The 21,347-nt window shown below is 40.6% G+C and overlaps 1 protein-coding gene across 2 annotated transcripts; it reads right to left on the reverse strand.

The window, feature by feature from the left end:
• Positions 1-61: 61 nt before the first annotated feature.
• On the reverse strand, positions 62-21,242 carry SMIM28 (small integral membrane protein 28). 2 transcript variants are annotated; one of them, XM_025895675.2, is made up of 3 exons: positions 21,217-21,242; positions 7,051-7,290; positions 62-460 (listed from the first exon to the last, which is right to left on the reverse strand). In XM_025895675.2, exons 2-3 carry the CDS (start codon positions 7,159-7,161, stop codon positions 62-64), a joined length of 510 nt encoding a protein of 169 aa, XP_025751460.1. In that variant the 5' UTR covers positions 7,162-7,290; positions 21,217-21,242. The 2 variants fall into 2 exon arrangements, with proteins under 2 accessions (XP_025751460.1, XP_025751459.1); XM_025895674.2 differs by lacking the exon at positions 21,217-21,242 and having other exon boundaries at positions 7,051-7,332.
• Positions 21,243-21,347: the final 105 nt, after the last annotated feature.

The raw sequence follows: 21,347 nt of genomic DNA on the forward strand, positions 1-21,347 counted from the left end.
AGTTCTACCCTTGTGCCTTGAGGGGGTTGCATGCTTCAGCTAAGGTGCTTCCATAGAAAGTTTATTTGGCGCTGCCGGTCTGCAGTGTGCTCTCTTCATAAGGAGGCACTGGGTCTGGAGAGAGCTCAGTGTGAGCCTCTTCCATGGAAGTCTTCATGGTGGCCTCCTCATACGATGGAGGTAAACACACAGAGAGGAATGTGGCATCAGGGACCAGTGTGGAGTAGTGGAAACTCTGTTCACTGTTCCAGGGCAGTGCAGAAAGGAAATTGGACACATCATGTTCAGGCAGGGCCTCAGGAAGGTCGATGCTGAAGATCTGCCCCTGCTGAGTGGGGCGCTGGCAACGGCGGTACAGGAAGAGCAGCAGGAATGCCAGGAAGAGCATCATGGTGGCAGGCAGTATGATGCACAGAAATGGTTCTATGTCGTCTTTGGTTGAACTTGTCTGTTGTCTGCTCTGTAATCAAAGCAAATAGGTAGTGTGTTGGATTCCTGGAGACCTCTTAATGAGAAAGCAAAAATGTTTTCTGTCCATCTCCCCCCTTATGCTCTAGCAGTCGCTTTTCCAAATTTCTTTCTGTCTGCATTAATGTCAATCAAATGATATGTTTTGCAGACTCCTGAATTGCCAAACTCTATTTGCTGGCTCATTAAAGCAAATCACAACTAGAGACAAAAGAAAGAGAAAAGTTGGAAAGACTATTGCATTTCTAGGAAACCCTGTATCCAAATGGGGAAAAAACCCAACAACCTGGAAGTGTATGTAATTTTGTTTGACACTGTCATTTTATTGCTCTTGGATTATAGAGGGACCAGTCCACTTTGTGGGAGATTAGTCAAGCTTTTAAAATTTGTGAGAACAGTGAATTGCAGATGATCCAGGGGAAGCACCATCTAGTGTTGTTTCTTTGTATTTGAAAAACTGTTTAAAGAACAAATGTTATGACAACTAGTCCATTCAAACAGGGCCCATTGCCTACAATACCTATTCTTTGGGTTGTTCTAATCTTACAGGCCAGACCCTGACATGGTGTGTTAGTACAGCCTGGACTGGGGCTCTTTCTTGAGCTTTTTCTGCCGGCTTTCCAAGAATCACTTTTCCCTGATTGAAACTGTGGACAAAGAACTTCTTGTGTAAGAGTAATAACAGTTGTGACTGTTAGCTGTCAACTTTTATTTTCTGACGTGTAGCACAAAAGGCCTCTGTCTCACAGCTTTTAAATTGTTCTGTAATGATAACTGGAGTCATTAGCTACTAAAAAAAAAAACCCAACAAACAAAACCAACAGAGCCATTTGTGCTCTTCTGTTGTATTAGCTTTAGTTTTAAAATTTAATGTAGCTTTTTTCAGTATGGCTTTATCTTGCTCTAACTTCTAATAAGTGGATCTCATTCAGAGTCCAGTCTAGAGAAGTAAGAAAACCCAAACCCTATAATGCTATTTATTATCAACTTATTCCCTTAGTAAGTTCCTGAAGAATGCTCTCAGATGGCTTTTTCATGTTTGTATGGTGAGACTCAACAGGTCAATAGATCAGATGTCATTTATTTTGAATGAAGGTGCCTATTCAAGCTAGGAGAAATTGAGTGGTTCTTTCCTCAAAGCATTTGGAAGCAGGGATGCAAACTGGCTGTTTGCAGCAATGGCTTTGTGAAAAGGGCCAGTAACCCCAGTGCTCCCTTCTTAGTCTACAAAAACTTTCTGTGCTTATTCTTCCAAGAATTATAGTAATTCTTCCAGCTACAAAATCACACTATAACCCTCCATTCAACTGATTATCTACCAGGTATTTGTAACCTTTCTGCTTTGTTGTCCTATTATGAAATTCTGCCTAAGAAAAACAAAGTAAATAGGTTTTGACTTCTAAAAAATAGCATAGGGGAGATTTCTGCCTCTTTTTTTCCCTTAAGGTATTGTGGGTCTGAAGCCAAATCCATTAAAGTAATTTAAAAATATATTGAAACTTTTGTGGGTAAGCTATTTAAGCTTTTTTTTTTTCCCCAGCTGTCTTTTCCCCCAAAAATGCATACTAAAGAACTCTTTTATATTTACTGATCATTTTTTATTAAAGAGCTTCTGGCAGTACAAGCTGTTGTCTTACCTGACTATTAAATGGGCTTCAGGAAAGAGCAGAGTTGGAAGAAACTGTTCCCGCTGTTCTTCTAATCCAGTCATTAAATAATCTTTTAAAAATGAGGGGATTTTTTTTTTAAGTTCATTAATGCTTTTTTAGTGGGTCTTACGAGGGGCATAAAACACTTCTGGGAAAATGAAAAGAAGCATTCAGTATTGTATTTGTGCATTGCTTATTCGGAGACTCACCCATACTGATGTGTTACCGATACTCTTACAGTAAATATTTCGAAGAGCTGAGCTTATATTGGACAGCATTATTCACAATCAGTGAAGAGCATATTTTTGAGATCCAAGTCTAAGTTTGGGGTTTAATTTGTAGGGAGCAGGCTTTCAGCCAGGTTAAGTGCTGTTCGTAGGATCTATGAGTTGTGCAGTAATCTGGTGGTTTGTGAGGACAGAGATTTGAGAGAGGGACATTGCCAGCTTTTTCTACATAAGATTAGTAAAAGGTATATAAAGCCCTGATTATCCTTTAAACTTGGTGCAGCTTCCCTATAAATTTCACTGAAAGGATATTCGTTTGTTAAATAGTGGTCAAGGACGGTGTATCCTTCATGTGCTGGTGGAAGCACAGACTACTGTTATGGTTGCCTGATACATCCTGTTATAAGACATAGCCTCTTACCAACACTGTATTTCAGAGAGTCCACTGTATGGCAGGGAGACACGGGAAGGATTGGTGGGTTGGATGTGGATTTGAAGCACAGGATGAGAATTGATGTTTCTGAAGTGAGGAGCTCTGAACTCATCAGGGATGGACAGAGTGGAGAAGGGTACAGATCAGAATCGTGCAGCAGTGTGGAAGGAGAGCCTTGGCTTGTGAGAACAAGATATAAAACTGTGGGGAGGAAAGCCAAAAGGGAACCAAGACTGAGGGCAGTAAGACTGAATAGGACTGAAAGTAGAAATCTGAGGAACAACACTCGCTGCAGCAGTCCCATTCTTTTCAAATAAGAAGGAAAAAGGAAAGGGCTAGTGAAAAACTGTGAGGCAGGAGAAGGAAGGAAAAGGTTAAGCTTGATAGAAGGAATTAACAAATAGTCTTGGGTCTCAGGGAAATACATTGCTCCAAAGCCTTAACTGGAAGCCAGTGATCTTGGGCCTTGTATACCCATCAAGAGAAATGTGTAAAATATATTATTTATTGTTGAAGGGGAAAGTTTGCATCTAATGGTAAAAAAATGGAAGAAGTGAAACTATTTGTAGTATAAGCTAGCTCAGATGACCACAGTCTGTGAAGTAGGTACAAAAGGACAGCTTGGGATGTCAGTGGGTTACTGGCCTAAAAGCCCTCCAAGAGTAACCTATAGCATTGTTTCTAAAGTTGCAAAATCAAACTCTCAAGGTTGAATAAATGCCAGCATTTTGGGAATCTATGATTCCTTAATTTGTTCTGCAATGCATATAATTTTTAATTACATTATTGTGTACAAAGTGCCTACTCAGGTTTGTGATAGATTGCTTAGGGAAGAAGACCACAATACCTCAGGGTACTGTGTTGCAGGATGTGTAGGGTATGTAGTGACTGAGTCAGAAGAGTGGGGGAATTGAGAGGACTGCCTGCTAGTGTGGGATAGTGAATGCTGTCCTGGGGAGCTGTATTCCTGCCTCTGTTACTGAATGGTCTAGGGGAGGGGCAAGACAGTTCAGCAGAGGTGTTTGTTGTGGGTTATTTGTTGGTTATACCTCACTTAAAGTGCCTGGGTTGAGATCCCTGAGTCTGGTCTAAAGAAATTCTACATTTGTATTGCTGCATCTGAAGGTGAAAGAGCAATACTTTGTTGCACTGAGGGATCTGGGCAAAAATTACATAGGTTATTATGAAACAGTTCATATCCTCTTGTACTCCCTGAAATGGTCAGGTGGTTGGACTAGATTTTCATTGCAGGTCCCTTCCAACTGAATTACTCCTGTTTTATCCTAATCTATTCAAAATAACTACTGAATAGATAGCAACCAGGCACTTGTGTAATGTATGCAAAAGGAGACATAATAAATTTGGTTTTTTGAAGAAGATGCAGTAAATAAGACCCTGAGCTGTATGCTGAGAAGGGGGGGGGGGAAAGTAGCACACTGAATGGCTATAATGAAGCTAATACCATGTCCTGTATAGTTGTGAAAGGACATTAAGTGTGTTTTACTACAATCTGCAAAATAGTAGCATGTGAGGCAGGTAGGATTAAGTATTGGGCAATATGTTTTTTTTCTGTATGCTGACAGATGACAGCAAGGACCAGTTTTCCTCAGTCTGTGTTTCAAAGGGTTCACAGTTTTTTAAACACAGCTAGTGTTAAGCCTTTCCTATCTGGGTTAAATAATTTGTAGGCTACGTAGTGTATTATTCAAATTGAAATAGTTTTAAATAAATTAATGCTGCCCTACAGATGCAGAGAACCTGAACAGGGAGTTATATATCCATTTTGATACTGTCTCCTGCCAAGCATTTTACATGGACTGCTTTTAGTTTGAGATGTAGTTCAAAAAGCTGATGAGCTTCTTGTAGGTAAATCCATATATATTATCAAATGTATTGCGATACAATTGATCAGTATTAGTCCCTGTTTTTCTGTCATGGTTTTGTACCCATTTCAGCAATGACTGACTAAGGGGCTAGTGAAGAAAGTTGCACAGATCTTGACATAAAGGCTTGGAAAATCTTATGGGCATTAAAAAAAATTACATCAAAAATAAAAATAATTTTAATACAATGAGTCAAAGGTCACTTAATAAAAAATAAATAATTACTTAGAAATTCCAAACTATTACTAAAGTTGTAAACTGAAATAAAACTAGCCTCTAAAACTAGAAAAGTATATTCCTGTTATCTGTATAGATAACAGGAATAGCTGCCAGAACTGGAAAATAAAATGATCTAAAATTCAATCTGAATCTTCATTAGTTGAAGTGAAAGTAAACCAACTGCAGAACATATATGAAGTAAAATCCTTTACTGTTTAACCCCTGAAAGTTTCCAAACTAGGCATATGAAGTGACTGAGGGCATTATTAGGCAGTGTTTTCCTGACTGGTTTGGTTGGATGCTGCTTCACTGGACATCAGTGTGCTCTGCTTGTGTCATCACAAGCAGCAATTGTCAGGTTTGTAATTGACAAAAATAAGGATCTGACTTCCACCATGAAATAAGTTACAGACACATAAATATAGGGAAAATATCCTTTATAAAATAGAGAAAGGCAGAAAAGGGCTTCGGAGTAAAAGCGATCATGTTTCTAAAAAGTTATATTTTCCCAGACTGATTCTTAGAATAGTTTGGTCATTGTAGGCTCATGTTTATTCTCTTCCTTTCATTATATATTTGTAGGAATTGAAGCAGAGAGTCAGTTTTCCCAAATACTGAGCACAGACTAAAGTAGTAAAGCCTTTCATTAGTAATCTGTCTGCCTATGTTTTTTTAACATGCTGAGCATGTACAGTTGCCAGCTTACAGATTGCATGACCCATATCAGCTAAGATGAGCTTTTACTCGTGCCTGTTGATAAAGGAATAAAATGCAGAGTGGAGCTGAGTTGTGTGGTATATCCATGATGAGTAATGGAATGGGTTTGGAGCTGAACCATGTGTCTAGACAAAAGAGGGATACTACCTGGCTTGGGAGAGAATGACCTAATAAGGCCAAACATGAGTTTAAAGAAAACTTTGGTGTAAGGATAGAAAAGTAAAAGTTTATTTGCTTACTGAAATTCCCACTGAAGTGATTGATGCTAAGATTTATTATATTGTTAATGATTTGCTAGAGTACTTAGAACTCTAATAAAATTACTTTTATTTAAATAGCCCATATTTATACTTATATCTTTTCAAGTTGAATCATGAAACCAATACTTCTGAAATGTTTAAGTGGATTTGGAACAAAGTCTGAAGTCATTAGGCTGTGGTCCTCCCATAGGTGCTTTTCCAAGCTCTATCCTGCTTTTTAAAGCTGACTCATTATTGCTTATAAAAAGCAAAAACATAAATCTGACAAATAGAAAAACATTTTTATGTGTTTTTGTATACATTAATAACGACACATAATTTAAAAGTGAGCCTAGATTTACACTGAATTTTCAAATACTTGTTGAAATGTGACTCTGGTGATGCTCTTTGTTTCCCAGTGTCAGATAAAACCAGTCTCGAGGTGTGAAGACATTGCCATTGCTACTCTCACTCTGGCAATCTTACTGATGAGATAGATTTTGTTAAAATTGCAGAGTTATTAAGGACTACTTTTTCTCCTGTTTTGACACCCACACACACTCCTATCCCCTTTTATTTTGCAACAGTACACTTCATATCTCAGCTAACTAGTCTGGCCAGTTCATTTGCTAATGCTGCTTGACTTGGACATTTACTGGGGATGTACGTGCACCTTAAATTATTATTTTTGATCAGAGAAACCCTCTCACTGTATGCCAGACAAAGCCAGAAAGACAGGCTGTGTTTTCATCTCTGGGGGCTACTTCCCTCCCCCCACTCGCCTGCATGTGATCCTCTCTCACAGAAGTAATCAGCGCACAGCTTAGGAAACAAGAGTTCATTGCTGCCTGCTACCGACTCGCAACATCTGCAGAAAGGCTTCACAGGACCAGATCCAAAGCATAAGCATGCATTTAAGAGAAAGGAAATCAAGGAATAGCAAAATGCATTATGCTTAAAAGAAGTAATTAAACTTCCTTACCTGCCACTCCAAGAGAATTTTTCCATCTAATGTTTTTCTTTTCCCACAAATGTGTTTAAAACAACTTAACAGCAATAAATAAATGCTCTGACTCGGTGTAATTGAGCAGTACTGCTTTGACACATCCCAGTTCCCAGCTTTTTACTCTGCACTATACATGAGGCATTATATGGACATACACACACATGCTAAGTCAAAGGACATGTCACAGAGATGAGCAGGAGGGTACAGACCTGAAGCTCTGTTTCCAGAAGTGGCCCACCAGGTTCACTGTTTAGCCAGTCATAGTTTCCCCTGTCAGCGTGTCCAAATTTTTTCAAGCTGCTGCCCAAGAGCCACCTCATGCTTTCATTAGCCTGGTCTTCTGTCTTCGTGCCTCCACCTTGCTCCACTGCTTGCAACTGCGTCCCCGCCTCCCAGCCTCGACCCAGCCGGGCTGCTCTCAGCTAATGATCCCTCTTAAATGATATCCCCTTTATAGTGGAAAAGACAAAAAGAAGTTACACACCCCCTCGTCGTCAGGAAGCCAAGCAAATAGATCTCAGAGCCTCTCTCCACTTCCAGCTCAATCTCTCTGGATTTGCTTCGGTGGCCTACATTACCAGCAAAGCTGGCATCAGGTATCTGGGAGCTGGGACTGATAGCGCTCTGATTGGAGCACTCCCTGCATTAGGATTATTAAAAGGGGAATTTGCATGTGAATCTGAGCCCACATGGTCATGACTCTGTGTGGATAAATAATGCTCTATATTTAGTTGTCTAATAAACACTTTTTCCAAAAAAATAAAATAAATAAAACCTGTGCTTCTATGCTGAGAGAGAAAGGGTAACTGAGATTCCCCCCTCAGTTGCACAGCACAAGGAGGAACCACAATCCAGAGAGATTTTTCCTCCCTGTTGCTGAAATATACTGTAAAGAGTGAGAGTGGTTTCTGAGTAGAGAGGCAAGGACACAGGGCTAAATGCTGTACTGAATTATTTAGGAGTGTTAGGATATAGATGGTAATGACAAATCCAGAGAGAGAGCTCTTCCAGGAAAGCTTTGGTCATTGTTACAGTGTATGATTTCTTTCGGTAATAATGAGTTTTCAGTTCAGTTAAATCAGGACTCATTTACAGCTTTCTAGGATACTAGTTGTTAAATGGCAATTGTTTCCAATTGCCAGTGAGGAGTCTTTGAACTCTTTATGCAGAAAAAAGCAACACAAACTCATTTCACTGATGTATGGTAACTTCTGAGGGGACGAGTATTTAACCTGAGTTGCAAGTTAAATCAGGGTTTAACTCTTACTGAAAAGTTGGAGGTGTCTTTTTCTGCCTTGTATGGGCAGAGATAGAGAGGCTGTTAGTAACATCCTTTTCAACTATGGTGCATTTTACATGGTTTCTCAAAGCTAACCTGTTGGAGCAAAAGTTGTGTTCGGGACTGATGGTACAAATTTGGGGTTAGAATCTTCACCTCTTATTTCTTGCTTGAACTCTTTTTCATCAACTCTTCCTTTAGCTCATGGCTCCCAGAAAATTGCAGGCCTATTTGGTAGCAGCAGGCTCTATTCCTCCCGCTCCAACAATGGCAATCTGTAGGCCAGTGCTTGGTGTTTCTGACGAGAGGACTGTGGAAGAAGCAGTTCCAAGGCTGGCTGTGATGCCTGTGTCTGCAGTGTGCAGGAGGGATTTACCCTGCATGTGAACCATGGCTGTGGGAGAGAGAGGTGATTGGTTGATTAAATCTATCCAGTTTTGTTACCGATGTTGCCAGCTGAGCAGTGGATAGGGAGCAACAACGTTGGATGAAGGGCTGGTCTTGGTGCTGAAGCAGCTGCGTTGTTTGTTGGAAACCGACTCCCACTCTTGCTTGTGCTGAGAAGGTCTTGTGTAAAGCTAAAAAGCTCACCTCAGAAAAGCCTTGTGAGAAGACTCCTCCTTTCCGCAGTGCCTCACTTCTCATCTTGGAGAGCACTTTCAGAGCTGATGAATGTTTTCAACTGCAACCAGGTCCAGGGGAGTTACGCTGTGAACTACGATGTCCACTGAGAAGCCGGGTCCTAAATGTGGTTTAACAAGTCACACCAAGGTAGTGAAATACTTCTGACTTGATATCTCAACACCTTGTATGGAAGCAAGAATGATGACCATCTTTCCCAAACTGGTGTTAAGAAAACAAATTCCTTAAGGAGTCTTGTGAGTGTGTAGCTTAAATCTATAATCTTAGGTGCAAGCAGGAAAAATTCATATACTATCTTAATTAGGGTCTTAATGCAGCCCCTAAGATTATTAATGCTATTTTTAGAAGCTCGCTATAAATTTGCTTTGGGACTGTGCATGAATAATGAGGAGAAGCAAAAAATTACATCTTCTTAAAGTGTAAACACCCTGCTTGGCATCCTTGGATTCTAGTTAGATGGATTTTAGCAAAAAAGAAAAATAATAAGATGTGCACTTCTAAGACTCACTGACCTGATTTACAAAGTGCTACTTTGGATTCTTGACCTCTCGAAAATGTTTAAGAAAGATTTAATTTTGTAGACCTGAGACCAAATGGGAATTTGGGGAAATGCAGTGGCCTTTGTCACGCAGGTAATTAGAATATAAAATAATGATTGTCTCTCTGGCTTTCTGTATCATCAGTGGACCCAGCAGCAAGATTACTGAGAGTAATGGGATTCTGTGTTTTTACTGCCAGTGGTCAGATGCCCATTTGACACACTACCTTTGCAGAGCAGATTTACTCTTGTGTAGAACTGAAACAGTACCACCTGAGACTGGGTTTGTGATGGCAAATTTCTTGCAGATTTCTGCCAACCCTGTGGGGCACACATGACACTTGCTTTTCCTTCTCACAAGGCACTCATAAATACCATTTCAGCTGGGGCATGCTGTAATGTGAAAGCTGTGGGGAGGAGGTTCATCCTTGATTCCAAGCCTCATGACCAGATGTCAGGCTTGTCACTTGGAAGCGTGGGTCAGGTTGACCTTTGGAAATCATCAGATCTTGACATGTACAAAATGTCCTCCCCTCTCTTGGCACTGGTTTTGTTCTTTGAAATAGTTTAATTTAGCAGTTGCACTGTCAAATAATCTGGAGAAAATAGCCGACATGGAATAGTACTACCTAATTGGTTAAAGTTTGGTAAAGGTTTGTGAAACAATGACAATGTTTTTTAACTGAGGCAGTGTTCCTAGTATCACTTCCAATGTCCTAGCAGGGGAGCAGGAGGAGACTTTCTGAGGAAGCCACTGCAGAAAATAGGCACCTCCACTGTTCTCAGTTTGAAGCTCAAAGTGTTTGTCCTAAATAATTCATCACTCTGATTTGCTGAGATGTTCAAGGCTAGCAGTGCAAGTCTAGGCTGTATTGCCACTAATATTGATAGGGAATAGAATATCCACAGTGCCCTAGATACCTTTCCTTTGCTGCTTTCCACAGGTACTGGTGAAACTTCCCTCCTTGAATGATTGCAGTGCTGTGAGAGAGGGTAGGAGGGCTAACTGAATAATGCAAAACTAGAATTTCAGTGGGTGAGGTGTTACGACTGTAAACTGTCTAGTGTTGTCAGGTGTAGATTCATTGGATGAAATGGAGGAAGATGACGACTTTTGCCTAAAACCAGGTGGTAGGTGTGTCTATGTCCTTCAGGCAGAAATGGTGTGGGCTTCTGTCCATTACTTTTATTTGGGTAACTAAGCAATTCTCTTTTGTTCTTTTTTTGATAAATTTGTCATGATATTGAAATTTTGGCTTTACTTTTTTTGTTAATTATCAATATATTGGTTTTTTTCAAAAACAAAGCACCTTCTGAAGTGCAATCTCATCTCCCCACCAAACTAAAACCACTGTCTCTTCAAAGGATAGATACAAGTTGGCATAGTCCTTCTGAGAAACAGTGTTCTGGAGATCAGTGTTTGCAGACAAGGTGCACATACTCATGGCCTGTGGAAATCAGAGACAGGAAGACTCCACTACAAAATATGTGCATGCTGATGCTACCTTGGTGTAGGAGCAGCAGTGACCATGGAAGCAGGAGGAGGTACTGCTGAGTTATTGATCCCAAATCCTCATGCTGCAGATGGGTAGCTGAAAGCAAAACCTTTAGAGACAGTGCAAGGGACAGAGCTCAGGTTGCTGCAAGAGCAGGGTTGCCTCCTGCAAATATCCCTTAAAGTCCTGTAATTGTAATAACACTTGAAAAGTCATAGCAGAGTGCTGGTGGCTGGGCAGCATCTATCTGATGATACTGTCTGGAGCTATGGGGTTATATTATTTATTTTTTTTGTAATTTCTGTCAATCTAGGTTTGTTCCCCTTCATTTACAGTTGGTCATCCTTACCCTGAATACTTGTTTTCTCTTATTTAAGAGAAAAATCTGCTACTCTATTTAAGAGTCTGTGTCTACCAGTATGCACTGTATGGAATTTTGTTCCTATTTAGCCAAACTGTAGAAATTCTTTGTGTGTTAGGGAGGGTGAGAGAGCTGGTGTTGTGGTTGGGGTTTTGGTGATTTGAGTTTTTTTCAGCTCATGTTCCCTTGTGCTACTACTTAGCCATCTTATTTGTACTTTGTAAACCTGTCAGGATGCTGGGACAGCAAATAACCTGCTGTGTAAGAGCACTGTCCAAAAGAGAGCAGTTATCTTTCAACTCAGACAGCACCTGGTGGAGAGGGTCAGGTACTCAGTGGGATCAGCTGCTCCCCCTGAACTGTGTTGCAGGGGCTGAAATGCCTGATGTGAGGGCTTCCCCAGCATTGGGAGCCCAGTGTGTCCTGCAGCTGCTGCCTGGCTAACAGAGCCTGTCCCGCCAATGCTGGCAGCTGAAATCCACAATGTCTCTTTGGGCCTGGGTGTGCAATGATCTCTGTCAGCGTGCCTCTGAAGGACATTTTCTCTCTAGGAGACCATAGTGAGGACAAAGGCCAGAAAACATAAATATTTTTAAAGTGGAAGGGGACTAACCTTGAAAAGCATGACACATTTTTCATCACTGTCCTAAACCCTGTGTGTGCTTGTGTATTATTAAAGTGTTAGGGAATTGATCTCAGCGTTAGTTTGTGTTTTGGGGAAATGGAAGTTGGTTTGTGGGTGGATTGTGGGTTTTCTTTTGAGGGAAGTAGGAATTAAATGCTTGGATATGCTTTTTACTTTCAGGCTGAGATATGCTCATTTTATTTATTTGATCTTCCTGATGCTGTGAGACTCTCTCTTCTTTATGCAAATGTTTTGGGGTGTGAAAGTTGTGCTTCCATCCCCGGCACTGACCCTGTGCTATCAGAGTCAGTCAAAATTTTGTCATTGACAAAGGGGCAGATGTTAAGTTCTATATTTTGTCTTACCTGCTATAGCTAAATGGGCTGTGGGCTGGTTTCCCACTGTGTTATATTACTTCTGTTCAATGTAAACAAAATCAAATGAAAGGCTTTTTTTCCCCCCTGTTTTAGTAAAGCTTAACTAAAAATGTGTTTATCTGGCATAAGGAATACACTGTGAAGATGGCCATGGCAGCTCAATTACCCTGGTATCTGAATTCCAGTTGCTTGAACATATACGCAGGCTAATGGTGTGAGGTTCAACAAGGCCAAGTGCTGGGTCCTGCATTTTGGCCACAAAGCTGCAGACAGTACTATAAGCTGGGGACAGAGTGGCTGGAGAGCATCCAGGCAGAAAGGGACCTCGGGGTTCTGATTGACAGGAAGCTGAACATGAGCCAGAGTGTGCCCAGGTGGCCAAGAAGGCCAATGGCATCCTGGCCTGCATCAGGAACAGTGTGGCCAACAGGTCCAGGGAAGTGATTCTTCTCCTGTACTCAGCACTGGTGAGGCCACACCTGGAGTACTGGGTCCAGTTGTGGACCCCTCAGATTAGGAAGGATATTGAGGTGCTGGAGCAGGCCCAAAAAAGGGCAATGAGAGTGATGAAGGGACTCGAGCACAAGTCCAGTGCTGAGGGAGCTGAGGGAGCTGGGGTTGTTCAGCCTGGAGAACAGGAGGCTCAGAGGAGATCTCATCACTCTCTACAACTACCTGAAAGAAGGCTGTAACCAGGTGGGGATTGATCTCTTCTCCCAGGTAACCAGCAGTAGGACAAGAGGGAACAGTCTTAAATTGCACTATGGTAGGTTTAGGTCAGACATTAGGAAGAAGTTCTGTTCAGAGAGAGTGATTGGGCATTGGAATGGGCTGTCCAGGGAGGTGGCAGTCACCCACCATCCCTGGAGGTATTTAAGAAGAGACTAGATGTGGCACTTCGGGCCATGGTCTGGTAGATGAGGTGGTGTTCAGTCAAAGGTTGGACTCAATGATCTTAGATCTCTTTTCCAACCTGGGTGATTCTGTGATTCTGTAATTTATCCCAGCACTGTGGCCTCCTGCTGTGGAGCCCATGGCATGGCTGTTTGGGTGCTCTGACTTCAGTCTTGAAGAAAAAACATTCTTGACTGATTCTGCTTCTCTGTGAGGGATCATTGCTTTCAGGCTGTAACCTGCAAATAATTGTCCTCTGCTCCTCCAATATATATAAAAGATTGTTTTTTCAACATGTGCTGACTCAAGGCTGTTATTTTCCTCATATATATATATATATATATATATATATATATGCACAAAGAATAGGAACAAGAAAGAACCATTCAAAAATTATCAATAATACTTCCGCCATTTTGCCATAACATTTGCAGATATGTTGCTGAATTAAATTTACTTCTGGGTAACCACTGTTCTGCTTGGGAATCCTGAACTTGAACTGGAAAGTGGGCATGATCTACAGGTAGTAAGCAAGAGGAAGCAAAGGTTAGCTAGACACAAGCTAGATGGGTGACCTCTCTTTTGTTCATTCTCAGAGTTGTAAGCTCTTGTCTTCCACAGCTATTTAATTTAACCTGAGTTTCATAGGAATCTAGTGGAGTCTCCTTTCCCAAAATGCAGTTATAAACAGTTTGCAGACAACTTGTCTGAGATAACAATGGAATCATAGAATCATTTAAGTTGGAAAAGATGTTTAAGATCATCAAGTCCAACCACAAACCTAACACTGCCGATGTTACTAAAGACTGGAATTGCACATACATTTAAGCACTTCCAGCATTTCTGAAGAGCCAGCTGACCACATTATGCTTTTGGCTGCATTTGCTTTTAGAATTGTTACCATAAGCTTAGTGAGAGATTAAATATTTTGCTATTTCATAAGGATGATATTCCAAAAAGAAAGAAAATTATTAGAAATGCTTCAGGTAACGGAAGTAAAGAAATAGAAAGGTACCAAGTGGGGATAAATGTCCAATGCTGCTGGCACACCCAATGGGGGCAAAAGCTTCGTGGCAGCAGGTAGCCAGAAGCTGGGGAGGGAGAGAGAGAGAGGAGAGGAGCTGTGAAAGGGTGTGTGCCTGTGAAGAAAAGGCAGATGTTGCTATAAGGAAGAGAGCTTATCCCATAGTGTGTGAAAGTGTATAAAAATAAATAAAGTCCCTGTAAGTAAAAAAATGGTAATTCCTTAGATATGACTGAGAAAACTATCACTAAGATTTCCTATAGAAAATACTCATTTGGTAGCAATGTAATACATATCCTCTTTTACGTTTTTTTTTAAATAAAGTTAATCCCATTCTAATAACAGGAATGCAACATAATTTAAGTTAAACCACTAAAAATTAGGCTGAACTATTTCTTTCTTTACAATAATAATAATAATAATAATAATAATAATAATAATAATAATAATAATGAAATATTCTATATCTGTGATATTTTTACTCCATAATCGCCTACTAGAGGTGTAAAATCTGCCTGCATCTAAATACCAACTATGAACACCATTATAAACTGCAATATTTGTAGTATCTGAAATGATGGCTGTATCTTTCCTTTTACAAGGCTTCAGGAAGCAGAGCAGATGTGTGTGTTACCCTGACCTTAAAGCATGGCACATAGGTTTTTTTGTATTTTCTGTCCACACTTAGTTTCTTTTACTGTTTTTTTCCAGTAATGTTTGCCAATATAGGGAAGTAACCTTTAAGGAGAAATGTGAATGTGTGGTTAACCTTCAGCTGAGATTTTAAAAGTAAACTTTTAAGATTTATCTTATTGTTCAGTGTATTCGATGTTGCTCACCCTGGCTGTTGACCTTGTGTAATGCTGGGCAGGCTTTAGATAAGGACCTCACAAACTATCTGCAGTCTTGTGTTCAATTCTTTGTTCAAAGTGATACAATTTTCTGCTAGAATATTGTGAATCCCCGAATCAAATCTTGAGACCATATCTAAATACAGCAGTCTCTGTGTCAGTGCTTGTTTCTAACAGTAGATTTTATACAAAAGAATGATCGTACCTTTATAGCCTGATTTGGTTAATATCATCTGCTGGCAAAATCTATCCACTCTAGATTCCAAAGGAGTTACTCTTTCTGGCATTGTTGGTTAGAACCAGTGTGGTTAAAAGAGCACTGTTGGAGAAGTAATAGCTCTTCTAGCTTCTAAAACTAGCTTACTTCTTCACCAGAGTGGAAAAAATGCATATTGACTTATTAGTCCTTTGTCATCACTTTAAAGCCAGGTACAGCCCCAGAGAAGAACTGTAGGTGTTAACATAATCTCTCACATGTTATTGTCACTGATTGCAGACTTAGAGAAGCCCAGGTATCTTTCCTGTCATTGACAATTAATCTGTAATTCTTCATTTGCCATTGCTAAAATGCTTGAAACGTTTGAAAACCTGAGGAAACGCAGCTTTTGAAATACATTCCTTCCCTGAAACAATCTTAGCAATAACAGAAAGAATGAGTGAATTGAAAGCTATCTGTATAAACTAAAACAACTGATGCAGGACATAGGCTCGTAGCAGGCTGCAGTTGCCCATATACGTGTGATGAGAAGCAGTGTGACAAACTGGACCAAAGACACAGTAGTGGGGGAAACATTCAGTCTCTGTAAAAGGAGGGTTTAAAGGTTAGGGAAGCACTGCAGTTCCTCAAGTGGCCTCTTGGAGAGACAAGGGAGAAACCATAAGGAGAAAGCTGTAGTATGCTGGAAGTTAAGTAGCAGAGGTTACCCAGATCTCACGGACTAGCCTGTAGCACAGATGAGGCAGGTTGTTTGCTCCTCCTTAACCCCAGCCCCTGGTTAGGTGCCCTCCCTGAAGCTGCAGGCTGTATCCATATGAGAACTGGGGCTATAAATCAGGATACATTTGTTCAGTGTTTTACACAGTAGTCAGTGAAAGACCAAGGAACACCTTTTGGCCCTTCAGGACAAGGGAGAAAATTATTCCTGTCCATGGACTTCTGAATCTATATGAAAATCCCTGAATTGATGTGTGTATTATTTAACAGAGTATCAGCTGAGAGGCTTTAAGCAATTTTGTACTGTTTTGCTTGAAATAGCACACATTTTGTGTACTGTTCCATTTCAGAGGTCACATCCTGAAGCTGAATCTCCTGATTTGAATCTAAAGATTTTTACTTCAAACTCATGGAGAAGATGCACAACCTCCTGCAACCTGTAAGATAAAGTTTGCTAAAGAAATGAAATACATTAAGAAAATCTTGTATATGAAAGAGGCCTCAAATCTGCAGATGTGGCAAGATCTTTATTTTCTCAAGTATACTGGTTAATAGTTCAACTTGTCAGCAAAACGGCAGTCAAACCTAGATTTGAGAGTCTGACCTTTCTTGTACAGAGGCAGGTCAGCTAGCCTTAAATGCATGAGGCTTTATTAGCAGAGGTGGTGACAGGGGTACCTGAAGGGACAGAGAAAAGGGAAAACTTCTCCCCACCAGTGAGGTGAGAAATAAGGGACACCCAGGCAGGTGTCCTCCTCCTTGGGGTGTCCTCTTGGTGCAGCAGGTGGCATGTAACACTGCTGAGCGTGACCCACTGGGAGCTGCTCAAATGACCCATTGGTTGTTTTTGCTTATGATGCTGTTAGCATCAATCATGTCACACTTGATGTGGTGCCTGAGCTGCATGCTGATTGTTTGCTGTGCCTTGCTCATGTCTGTTATTGGGTACTGTCTGTTGGATAAATAAAACGCCATTACCCTCATAGGTGCAGAAGTTGCCTGCTAAAAACTGTGAGGGAAAGGCTGAAAAGCTCTTAAAATGGAGCTATAGACTGGAAACTAAGATGTCAGGAGGCAGACAGGAAAAAAAGGATGAGTTAAAGATGAAAGGCAGACATTTCTGATGTAAAAATAATTCAGAATTGACCAGTGTAAGGCCATAAGGACAAGAACACTTGAGACAACAGGGTAAAGGCACTGCCACATTTTCCCTCACACTAGAGATGAGAGCTTAAGGAGATGCAAGTGGAAAGCATGCTACAAGATTGGAAGTAAAAGGGTCTTGGTGTTAGAAAAGATAAGGCACCATGCAACACCCTCCATAGAAAACTATGGATGCAAAGGCTTTAAATGTGGCTTCTTAAAATGAGAGGCTTAGCTTGGCAGCTGGGAGTGGCATTGCAAACAGATCATGAAAGAAATATGTTGTCTAAGGGATGTGTGAATGCTTGGAGGGGAATAATTGCACATTAGGAATACCTGGACAGTGGAGCTGCAAAGAACCACTACTCAGTGTGAGCCCTTTATAATTAACAGGCTAGATTTTCAGCTAGCACATGCAAACTGCTGCCCAAGAATGATGTGCTGATGTCAAGGTGTATAGAGTTATGTGATAGTGTCTTCTGTGAAAAGCTGATATTGAGGTGAGGGCTTGTACAAGAAGGGCCAAAACTGTAGCAAAACATAAAGAAGACTCTACTCTGGCATTTGGGCTGGTTGAATCGATGATCTGAACAGTTCTTCCAAGTGTGCAGACCGTCACATCCTAAATTCAGGAGATTTTATTGTCATTTGAGAGAATATTGAGAAAATACCCACTGCATTGAGAAAAGACTGAGTATTGAGAAAAGACCTGCTTCTGGATAGGTGGGAAGAGAGTGCCCCATGGTGCGTTCCAATTCAGGCTGCATGGGCTGTATTGATGCTGCTGTGCAAAATCTTGCTCCTGTGTGAAGCTCCAGTGTTGCTCACAGTTGGACAGTGGCGAAAGCCTAGGGCCAGTCTGATTAAATGGGGATTTTCTTTTTAAAGAACAAGTAGTTTTTGCTTGGGGCAGTGGAATACAAAGAGAATCAGCTGTGAGCAGAACATCTGAGGCATGTCTGATATTGGATACTGTCTGTTGGACAAATAAAGAGTTATTTGATTCTGCTACAAGGTGGGGATCCTCCCATCCTGGCATATCCTCACACTCTCAATGTCAAGTGACTTGGTGTGTTACAGCAAGAGGAACTAGGGAGCTGCTGTGGGTCAATGTGGCCTGTATTGGTAAGCAGTTATAATGTGCCTAGGTTTAAGGGGCTGCACTAGACCTGACTGATTAGAGGCATTTATGTTGTGATGTTGATCTTTGTGGTTTAGGGATTTTTAAACTTTATTTTGCTCCAAGCATTACTTTTTGCCATATGCAGGATGAAGCCTTCTTGAAAGGGATGAATGTCCAGCCAGCCTGGCTTGGTTTGAGTGTCTAAAAGAGACACTCTAAGTGATGTGGTTTGGCTCTTGTGCCCTGCCCCAGGCTCTTCTTTCTCATCCTGTTTTTCTTTAGCAGTCACTGCATATCTATGCAGATCTGTGCCATTGTCTAGAACAACATGGCTTACTCTATACACCCTCCCTTCCAACAGACACTTAATTGTGGTCATACTTCTTGTCCTAGTCTCAGCACAGCTCTGCCTAAAAAATTTTCAAACTTATAAAAAAAAAATTTTCAAACTAGATTTAAATCTTCCTTTGTTTTGTTTTGTTTCATGGTTGACTTTGCAAACTAACAGTGTTTATTCTCTTGGGCTTGGGGCTGGTCACATGAGCCTGCATTGAGATATTCAATTATTTAGTGTCCATTTAAAAGAAAACGTAATGTATGCAAGAGAGATATAAGATCTGCTCTGGTGCCCATCTCAGCAGCTGGGATTTTTTTTATCAGGGCCCTTGCATTTGTGGTGCCACCATAACAATTCTACCCAGAAATCGATTCCTGTGTTTTCTAAAGGGAAGATGAAATTATTTTTACAAGTGAGCATTATGAACCAAGAGCCTTGCCACCTTCCCCTCCTTAGATTAGTTACTGCAATACATTTTCAAAGCCATTTTTCACTTTCTCATTATGTTTGACATTATTGTTTCCCAAGCTTGAAGATTTGCCTGTTTCTGACCTCCTGGACAAAATTACTTACAGGGATAGATTTCAATATAGCATCTTAACCAGTTTTGTTTTGATCTCTTTCTCTCCCTGTAATCTCTGGCACAAAGGAGAAACTGATTAGAAGTACAAAGCAGTCTGCCAGGATGTAATGTAACCTTAAAAAGCAGTAAATAATTTATAAATGCTACACAGTAAAGTATTCTAAATTAATCTTCACTAATTTTGTCTGACTGTGGTAGGGAATGAAGATGATGAGAGATATCCTCAGAAGTGGTCACACTAACCACAATGAACAGAAATATTTCAGGTTGGGCATATTTCCTGAGAACTGGCAAATCAGAAGTATTGCTTCTACTTTATGGATACAGATTTCCCAGTAATTACAGTGTAGATAAAGATAAAAATCTCTTGCAAAAAGAAAACAGAACAAAAGACTAAACCAGATTTACTACAATGGATTTCTACTAGGAGTCAGAAATTTGCACATGCAGCCTCACTAATTTGTTGGGTTTGGGTTTTTTCTTTTTTTTTTCTTCATGATAAGAGTAAGACCTAGCTGACCTGTGCTTACAACTAAATTGTTCTGATTTATTTGGGATTCTCTGGGTTTTGAAATCTGGATATTGACTGCATTGTTCTAGGACACTGTGTAAAGCATTTGGAAACAGTTCAATTTGTGTTTGTTTACGGTGATATTAGACGTTAAGAGGTTTATCCTGATGCTAGCTTCTTTGCCAAAAGCTCCAAAATCAGAGATCACCCTGCATTTCACATAGCTCAGCAGACAGAACCCAGGCCTTGTTCTACTTCTTATTTTGAATTCTGCCACAGGTTTGCTCAGTGAACCAATTTAATAGTGAAATTTAACAGTGTGCCTGTTTAGTCCCTTTCTTTTTTTATTTTCTTTTTTTGTTTGTTTGTTTTTTAAATATTTCTTGACAGCTGGTTTCTTTGACAAATGTTTTTAACACTTCGCTCCTCAATAATAGAAGAAGACCTAGCTTCTTCTAGATAAGTACAAATCAAGATCACCCCTTCTATCACATATGGACCTCTTGCACCAGAGGCAGCAGAAGCCATGCTAGTCTGACCCCAGCATTAAGTGGGAAGGCAGCTGGAAATTTGTACATGTAAGGAGTGAGTGGAATAGTGGAGCAGTACTCTGTATTTACCCTGTTGCTGTTTCACATTACTGAGTGGTGTTTAAGAAGAAATGAAAATCTTTCTAATGGGATCTAAATGAGAAGTGTGGAGTAGCAGAAGGTGGTTTCCTGGAATGAAATTAGATCTGACAGTTAGGATTTAACACACTCTTGTTTTGCCAGAAGTGTGTAAGATTATTAAAGCATCACAACCTCATTTATTTGCTTTGTAATCTACTCTTAACCTTCATGCTGATGAGGCTGTTACGTAACAGATATCGAAGGCCAGACCTTGTGTTGTTTCAGTGTATGGGAGCCCATGCCCAGAGAACCAGTGAGGCCAGGTGAGAATGCTGGCTGCATTTTCACTCTTATATGGCAAGCTTGCCTTTGGGCTGTGGAGAGCATCCCTGAGCCCACAATGGTGTACCCTAAAGGTTATTGTATGATGCTATGTACTGTCACTGGAACACTCCTGCTTTCAGGAAGCCCTATGGCAATTCTTTTGACAGGGGTACTGGCCAACCCATTCTCCTTCAGTACGTTTTGGTTGCATACCAAAGCATGTGTGGCTGCTGTGAAGGTGTTCACTGTTTTCATTAAGTATTTTCATTAAACAAAAGGTTTTTTGTCATCAGGAGCAATCACTGATTCAACTTTAATCGAAAGAGGGATTTAGGTGATGGGGAGAGCCCTTGCTGAGCTTTTTAGCAAGATGAAACATTACAGTAGCCATGCTGTTTGCATGCACCTGTAGGCTGGGAACACGAGTTGAGTGCTAGCTAAACTGACTGTGGTCAGGGAATGCCTAGCTTAAAAGTGCAACAAAAGTTTGGCTCTGCGTGAGAGCTCCAATGAACCCATCTCTAACGAAATCAAAGCCAAAAGTATTTTCCTCATTTTAATGGAGGGAGAAATGTTTCACCTGTTTAGATGCTTCAAAATTCTGCATGGTATCTACTTGGACCTTTAGCTGCCTCAGCAGCTTTATCCTTCTCCACCCTTACAAGCCCAGACTCTAGCTAGGAGTGCTGCAGGACTCATTTGTTACAGTGTTTAGATCTCACCTGCCATCAAAAAAACCCAGCAGTTCATAGTGACTAAATTCTGCAGGTCATCCATAAAAACAGCAGTCCCTGCTGGTACATACCACATATTTCAGGCCCTTTCTCAGTTCTGTTCCTTTGCTTCATCAGGA

This window comes from Manacus vitellinus, unplaced genomic scaffold (assembly GCF_001715985.3).
Source record: "Manacus vitellinus isolate BGI_N305 unplaced genomic scaffold, ASM171598v3 scaffold_4_pilon, whole genome shotgun sequence".
NCBI classification, from domain to species: Eukaryota; Metazoa; Chordata; class Aves; order Passeriformes; family Pipridae; genus Manacus; species Manacus vitellinus.